Source organism: Stegastes partitus, unplaced genomic scaffold (assembly GCF_000690725.1).
Source record: "Stegastes partitus isolate 25-593 unplaced genomic scaffold, Stegastes_partitus-1.0.2 Scaffold246, whole genome shotgun sequence".
NCBI lineage: Eukaryota > Metazoa > Chordata > Actinopteri > Pomacentridae > Stegastes > Stegastes partitus.
Window position 1 is genome coordinate 418656 of NW_007577977.1, and position 8535 is coordinate 427190.

An 8535-nucleotide genomic window follows, 5' to 3' on the forward strand; every position below is an offset into this window, starting at 1 on the left:
AATGAATAAACTAAATATTTTAACTATTTCATTCCTTTTCATCCCAATTTCAATTATTTCTACACATTTCAACAGATAGGGCATGTTTTTTGCCACTACTACTTTCCAACGACTTACTCTTAGTATTCTTCATAGCAACTAATCTCCAAAGTAAATAACTGAAGTAAAAAAAAAAAGGTTAATTATGTACTCCATTTTTACATGCATGTCTCCCCAAAAGTTTGTTAACTGTGGACAGGACCAAACAACATGGCTAATGGCACCTTTAACTAAAGCTTATATGAACATAACAGAGAGAAAACCTTTCTGGGACTGCAAGTGTGAATGACATTACAGGGTTGTGCAGCAGCAGCTCCTTCAAAGCCTGGACATCCTCGGAGAGAGTAGCCGACATCAGGAAAGACTGGTAGATCTTTGGTAAATGGCTGTTAAAACATGGCAAACATTTTCCTCAGAACACATGATTGAAACACTAATTAATTTAACATTAAAGCCACACTAACGAACCTAAGCCTAACTAAAGGTATGCACAACAGTTTTGGACTGACTTTGATGACGATGGTGGGGAAAGTAAGTCAAAGTATGAAAAACATTGTTCAAGTTTCTACGGAATTTAAAACAGCAGAAACTAAATGCCTGAAACTGAATGTCATGACACGTTTGTTAGAACAAAAATAGACAAACAGCAGCACAATCAATACTATTTATTCTTGTTTGTTCTGGTTTTACTGTTCTTGTTTCTAATTCTTTCAAATTGTTATTTTACGTTGCCTGTTTATTAATTTATTTGTTGACTGTTGACTTCTTTTTTTTTTTTTTGCATTAATTGCTGTAAGCATGATTCTATATGTGTCTGATGATGAAGGTTCTGTGCAGCACTATTTGACACTAAAGTACATTTTAATCTTGAACCCTTCACTAAATGTGAAAATAATCGTCCAGGTGAAATTCTTTACAACCCACCATGTTTAAAACTAACAGCTGCATGGAGGAAGTGAATGGTTAAAATCTGTATGTTCTCACCACAAAAGGTTCTTCAGGTCAGCCTCAAAGCCAAAAGAGAAGAGCAGGTCGGCCTCGTCCACCACCAGCATCTCCAGCGAGGAATGCAGGACCAGGTTCTGGGCGTTGAGGTGGGCGAGCACACGGGACGGCGTCCCGACGACCACATCAGGCTTCTCCATTAGGATGGGCCTGTCCAAACACACACAAACCAATACATTACAATATTAATGACACTTTAGGTGTTTAGAGTCTCATCAACACCATGAGATTCATAAGTTTATTCTGCAGCAGGTCAATCATCCAGCCAGAGTCACAAAGAACCATCTTCAACTATGAGAAGAACAATCACCTACAATTTTCTTAGAAACACTGCTGCAAGGACTATCAGTGGTTGAAAAAACAAAACAAAACAACTATATCAAACCAGTACTGGTCTCACTTACTGGCACTTTTTTACAAAAAATTTTACTGGTGACCTTGAAGGCCTTACATGACCATGCTCTACTGATAGTAAGGAGCTACTAACCCTGTAAGAGCCTGACTGGTGATGAAGAGCCATCATATCTTTTAGCACTCTGGGTCCCCAAACTCTGGAATGACTTACCTGGGATTATACCTGCCCACTGTATCCCTGTTATCGACATCAAGTCTCATCTTTAAACATTCTTTGCTTGAAAACCTTTCACATATGTATGAATTTTCATTCATTCTTCTTTTCTTTTCCTGCTGTTTTGTCTTTTCATTCTTGTATTATTGTAGTTTTTAATCTTTGTGATGTATTTAGTAACATGTTAAGGAAAGAACCATTGACAAGCAAGTTCAACATAAACAGAATGGTTTTTATTTTGACACAATTTACTTCCAAGTCCTGTTCTGTTCTATTTTGATTTTTCTCTGCACAGTCTCCAAGCTTTTTCATTGTATCCCGTACTGATGTGATTTAGGTTTTTTTCCATCTACTGCACATACCATGAGGCTGACCTATAACAAAAAACTATTTATCAAATTTCATACTTCTAGTGTCTGAAACCTTTGCACAGTATCATTAATCTACAATTACTGAGGCAAAGAAACAGACTGACCTCTGCGTTGACAGATCAGCTTTGCCAGAGATGTCAGCGACTCGGACGTCCCTCGAGCAGAAAGACGTCAACTGTCTAATCATGGTCTGGACCTGCTGACCCAACTCTTTGGTCGGTACCAGGATCAGAGCTCTGACGTCCTGCTCACGAACGCTCTGAAGATAATAAACACAACTGGTCAGGAGGACAAAAAGCAGTGATTAAAAAAACAGAGCGGTGATTCTTTAGATCATGGTAAACTGAGTGTTTTGAGGTTTTGGACTGTTGTTTAGACAAAACATAAAGGTTTTCTGACATTTCATTGACAAAACAGAGAAAATCATCAGCAAATCATTTGTCAAGTGTCATTTCATCCTGCAGCCATGTCAAGATAGATACACATCAACCCTACTGAAATCCATGAACATAAAGAGTCACTTCTGTGTCTGTCTGACCTGTTTGGAGATCAGGATGCGCTGTATAACGGGGACAGCATACGCTGCAGTCTTCCCAGATCCAGTCCGGGCTCGAGCCAAAACATCCTTCCCCTCCAGAGCTAGAGGGATGGCTTTCTCTTGAATCAGAGTGGGCTGGAACCAACCCAGATCTGCAACCGCCTGCGGGAAGATAAAAATAGGAAGTGATGACACAGAGCAGAATGTGACTGAAGAAGAAAAGGGGTCAAACATTTGCTCCAAATACACAGGCAGATCTTAAATAAACCTCTGCTGAACATGAATATGTTCAACAGCGATCAGTGACAGCTGTTAGTGGTAGTTTAACAGCTCGGGCTGAATGATTACAGAATTTGAAAAACTGCAATTAGCAAATTGCAATGGCTGCAGTTTAGGATAAATGTGAAGCAGCGTCTCTGACCCAGAGTTTAAAAAGTTTCATCAGTAGTCTAACAAATTCATGACATGCTCCTTATATGACAGTCAGTTGATGGTGTCTCATTTGTTAATGGTCCATCATATGTTTTGAATTTATTACACAGTGAAGCTTTGCGGTCAAAATTTATATCGCAAATCAAATCACAGTATCAGTCGGAAAAATCATTCAGAATCAGCAAGAGCTGTAGCTTGTTAATGCAACACAGTGATTCACTGAAACAAGTTTTGTTGTTCTAATCAAGTCTTGTGAAGTTCAGAGTCTCTACAGCTTCATTAACAAACCACTAATGATTACCCAACAGTGGTGGAAGTTAAGTACAAGTACCAATACCCCAGTGTAGAAAGATTCTGTTACAAGTAAAAAGTTCTGCAATTAAATCAAAGTAAAAGCGCAAAAGCATTCATAAGCATCAAAACATATTTAAACTACCAAAAGTAAAAGTACTCAATTTGCAAAATGGCCCATTTACGAACAATGTGTGTTAATGGATTAGAATTATTGAAGCATGAATGTGTTCATCACATTAATTTTGGATCCAGCAAAAATGACTCAATTACTTTATGTATGCAGCTTGTGAATTATCAAACAGGTATCAAAATTACATTAAAATGTATTGATTATTAGACCATATCTGTAAATTAGCTAAACTTATTAAACAAATGTAGTGAAGTTAAAAAAAACAACAACAAAAAAAATAATAATTTGCCTCTGAATTGTAGTGGCGTATAAAGCAACAGAAAATGGAAATACTCAAGTAAAGTAGAAGAAACTCAAAATTGTACTTAAGTACAGTACTTTCCACTCCTGATTCTCCATCGAATGAGCGAAGTGAAACAGTGTATATAGTTGATACAACAAGATTTCTGTTCCTCTGATCAGCTACCTATCTCATCTAAATAAGGTGTCAGTAAACCTGTATTTATTCCTAACTGTATTTTACACTAAGCGTTGGTTCACTTAACTTTTTGCGCTAAACTTTAAACATGCTCTGTCACATATAGGAGTGAAAGCCACACTTTCTTTCTTTAACCTGTTGCCATCTTGTTTAAATGCATGTGTCTGATTTGGTGTAAATATGTTGAAAGTAAATTAACACCAGACTCAAACTCCTCGTATGTGTTCACATATGTGGCCAGTAAAGCTGATTCTTCTTTGTAATTTGACTTATAGAAGTGCTATGTCAGTGTAAAACTGTCTGTCGCTTCCTTGATGCGGTTCAAAAGTAAAGTTGTGAAAACTGAAATCCCCCGAATGTACTATATTTGACAAAGCAATCTAACACAAGCGTACACACCATACCACGAGACAAGTTAGCACCGCTAACAGCTAGCTCCTGTGTTTATTTTCCAAACTTCTCTTACGTTGTCATACTTTAGCTGAGGCTTCAAAATTCCCCCGACAATTTATTTAATAGTAACGACGCCGTGAAACAGTAAGCTACCTTTAAAAGACGGTCGTCCAAGCCCATTTCATGAAACTGCAGCCTCTCCGCGGCCATGTTTCCTCTTCACAGCGCTCACATGTGCGTCGCATACTTTTGACGTCACGGTGCCTTCACGTGTCTCTGAAATAAATAAATAATCTGCAGAGATAGCTAGAGTGGCTTTAAACGTTTTCACCCTTTATCAACACTGGACAAGTATTTACAGGAAGAGGCTCTTTCGTGTCAAAGTGAAAACAGATTTGTTGTTTAACCCCCCCCCCCAAAAAACAAAACAAAACAAAACAAAACAAAACAAAACAAAACAGGAAATGCATTAAAAAAATCTACCTCTTTAAATAGACTCGCCTAATTCAACACAGGTACAGCCAAGTGGTGCAAGAAGTCACACAGTTAGTGAGATGGAGATCATCTGAGTGCAGAAAATGTGTCTCAAGTCACTGTAGTATGAAGACTCCTGTATGTGGAAGGTCCACTCAATGGTGAGTCAGTACTCCCGGTTATGAATACATCATGAAGACAAAAGAAGACTTCAAGCAACTCAGTTACACAGTTATTGAAAAGCATAGGTCAGGGGATGGATAAAAGAGAATTTCCAAGGTGCTGAAGCCAGTCCTCAAAAACTCTGACTGCGCAAGCACAAGACGAGTTAGGAAGGTCACCAAGACAACTATGAGTCCTCTGAAGGAGTTACAAGCTTTACCAGCTGAGATGGGACAGACTGTGTATACAACTGTTGTTTGTTCTTCACCAGTCAAAGCTTTATGAGAAAGTGGCAAAGAGAAGCCACTGTTGAAAAAAGTTCATACTAAATCTGAACTACAGTATGCCAAAAGACGTGGAAGACTTTGAAGTCAACTGGAAGAAGGTTCTTTGGGCTGACAGGACCAGAATTAAGCTTTTTGGCCATCAGACTAGACACTATGTTTGGCGGATACCAAACGCTGCGCATCATCATAAACAAACATAAAAACAAACACCCCCACTGTGAAGCATGGTGGTGGCACCACTATGATGTGGGACAACCTGATCAGTCTGCAAGAGAACTGCAACCTGGGAGAGCATTTGTTTTCCAGCAAGACAATAACCTGAAGCACACAGCCAAAGCTGCATGGTTTTGAGACCACAAGATGATTGTCGAGTCAAAGTTTAGACCTTAATCCAATTGAGAATTTGTGGCTGGATTTGAAAATTGCTGTACACCTACAATCCCTGTAAAACCTGACAGAGCCGGAGCACTTTTACAAAGAAGAATGAGGGTAAAACTCAGTGCTGTAACCATGATGATGCATTTACTAAGTATGGACTTAAAGGCAGTAAATACTTTCTTTTTTTTAAAACTCTACTTCATTATGTTTTACTTTTTATAGAACTTGTAGGTAGGTGGATGCAATATTTAAAAAAAACAAAAAAAAAAAAAACAAAGCAAAACATTAAGGGTCAAACCAGTGACTCTGTAAAATAAGAGACATTACCAACAGACAGATAAAATAATCAGAGACAATAGCACTATAGAATACATACCAATACATTTTCAAGTCAAAGTGTTTGAAACCTAAAGAAAGTAAATGATCTTTTAATTGTTGCTGTTAAATGTCTAGGTGGTGGATGGGATGAATGAACTGAATGAGGCTTGGCTATCTATATCCATTCATCTGATGTGTTTTCCGAGATGAACTGGACCAGAAAAATTGATGGAAAACACAAGTAAGAGTTTGCCTTTAATTTCTTTGTTCAGGGGCAGTGTGGACGTTGTGTTTTTTTTTTTGTTTTGTTTTTTTGGGGGCTTTTGGACTGATTTTTCTTTAAATGCAGTTCCGCTATTTGACCTGCAGATGGAGTCAAACACCACAGAAACCCAACTACAGACATCCATTAACAATAAACATACAAATAAGCTCCATCAGTTGAGCAGAACAGACTGGAACACCCCTCTCAGGAGAAGCAGATAAGCCGTTTGGGGTCCAGGAGAGGACAGCATCATCCTGCATGCGTCTTTGAACCGGGAGCAGAGCAAAGAGAAGGACTTGTTGAGAGGATGGAGATGGGGCTGCAGCAGGTGAACATGTCGGCTGGATGCTGAGCAGCGGCAGCAGCAGCAGCAGCAGCAGCATCAGCAGCATCTGGCTCATCATCCTTCCATCCTCCACAGCCGATACATGAGGCAACATGGCCGCAGAGCAGCTCGCCCTGCACAAATACTGAGGCTCCGAATAAAACCCAACACAGGTAAATGAAATATATCTGCTGTACATGAGGAGATTCTGGGCCAAATACTGCCAGAGAGACGGATAAAGCCACAGGTTAATATTTCTCGTGAAAACAATATCATATTTAAATTCTAGAGGCTTCTAATTACAACACACTAATCAGTTTATATCGTACTTCATTCTAATCTTGTGTGCTCCAGTGTTTTATGGAAGTCGTTTTCTTGTCTGTTTTCCCCAGACTAAATGGCGTTCATGTCCCGGTTCTCTCGGTCCCGGAGCAGCTCCAGGTCTCCGAACCGAAAAGACTCGGAACGCGCCTCACCGAACCTGAGCGTGTCGGAGCTGGAGCGGCTGCTGTGCACCGGCAAGACGGCCTGCAACCATGCGGACGAAGTGTGGCCAAGGCTCTACATCGGAGACCAGTGAGTCGAGTTCATAACAATACTAATAGTAAACTTTATGTCTGAGCAATAGTGGCGTTAAGAGGGGCTTTACCAAAGAAACAACAACGATAACGCACCACAAAAGACACTATAAAATGGGTCAAAAATCTACCAGAGCCTCCATCTGACCTCCTCAGAATCAGCTGGTTTTATATGTACAGCAACTTTCATGAAGCCCTGCAACATTTTACCTTCATACTTGGAATATTTTCAGAGTTACAGGCCCTTGAAGAGGTGGGTTTAAATGTTGTGCGTTTTGTTTCTTTTTTTATTCATACAGGGGATAGACATAAAACTTTCAGGACTGAAACACACATTTGAGAGCTGTTAAAAGCTGAAACCAAATCATTTTCTACATCCACTCAGGGGTCACAATCCAAAGATCTGTCAAAAATCTGTTCTGTTTAGTTTTTTGTTGAGTTTTGTCTGTTTTAGCTTTTTCTTTTTTGTAACCAACTTTAAACACCATTAACACAGGATATATCATAGTTTCAATAGCAAAACTGCAGCAGTTCAATCTCTAAGACAGAGTCATAGAAACAATCATTGGTGTGCTTCTGTTTACTGTTTTCTGATAATTCACTGGAGAAAACTTTAAAAGTGTATTTTGGGGAAACTTTCAAGAGTGAAATCATGAGGTGGGTTGGGTGGTTAAGGGATCAAAATGTAGGAAAAGATAATAAGAATTAAAAAAGTAAGACATTTCGACCTACCTCTATGTACTTCAGGGACCTGTAACTCTTAAACATGTCCATATTGTGAAAGTAAAACTTTCCATGGCTTCATTAAATATACTGAAGTTATTGTGCAGAAATATATTGGGGAATGGCCTTCCAAAATTGGAGTTGTAAGGTGTTTTACTAAAAAAGCACCAATAAAACATTACAAAGGACATTATAATGTGTCAGACACATCTTTACATGGGTTTTTTACATTTTAAACTGAGACTCTGTTGTTTTGATTGTGAGGGGAAGCTTATTCCACAATGTGAACTATAAAACCATGGTCCCTCTTTGTTTTGAGCCTGGACCATGGCATTGTTACAGCAGATTACAGCAACAGATTCTCTGCTCTAAGAGGTTCAGATGTAGAATAAGGGGTTAATAGCTCTGAGATATAGAATGGAGCCAAATTATATAGACATTGAAGAGTGATCAACATTAAGCAATGGTAGACAGAAAAAGCAGTTGCAGGGTGATGTTCTGCACCTAGAAAATTGCATCAACGACATGCACGAATATACTTTAAATACAAAAAGTAAAAAATTATTACATTATGCACATTTTTAGTAAACATTTACTGTGGGCCCTACTCATGCTTTCTGAATTTGAATCCGGCCACTCACACAGGTCAAGTGCAACCAGACCTTTGGAACTGAATCAGTCATTAACAGCTTGTGATATTTTGCAAGGACAAACAAGTAAAATGAGAAAAATATGACACATCCATCCATCCATTATCTATACACCACTTAATCCTCA

General features: G+C 38.8%; 2 protein-coding genes across 2 annotated transcripts in view; one reads left to right on the forward strand and one right to left on the reverse strand.

Annotated features, from left to right (window-relative positions):
• The window catches only part of ddx56 (DEAD (Asp-Glu-Ala-Asp) box helicase 56), an 11593-nt gene extending 7114 nt beyond the window's left edge, over nucleotides 1-4479 (reverse strand). The window contains exons 1-5 of the mRNA XM_008281810.1: nucleotides 4402-4479; nucleotides 2522-2683; nucleotides 2088-2242; nucleotides 1024-1194; nucleotides 335-425 (exon numbers count right to left, since the gene is read on the reverse strand). Of these exons, the coding sequence (XP_008280032.1) occupies nucleotides 335-425; nucleotides 1024-1194; nucleotides 2088-2242; nucleotides 2522-2683; nucleotides 4402-4458 (636 nt within the window). The 5' untranslated portion in view covers nucleotides 4459-4479. The remainder of the gene's footprint in view (nucleotides 1-334; nucleotides 426-1023; nucleotides 1195-2087; nucleotides 2243-2521; nucleotides 2684-4401) is intronic.
• A 2375-nt stretch (nucleotides 4480-6854) lies between these two features.
• Nucleotides 6855-8535, forward strand: part of dusp26 (dual specificity phosphatase 26) — a 3492-nt gene continuing 1811 nt past the window's right edge. Inside the window, exon 1 of the mRNA XM_008281811.1 lies at nucleotides 6855-7033. Coding sequence (XP_008280033.1) covers nucleotides 6855-7033 — 179 coding nt within the window. The remainder of the gene's footprint in view (nucleotides 7034-8535) is intronic.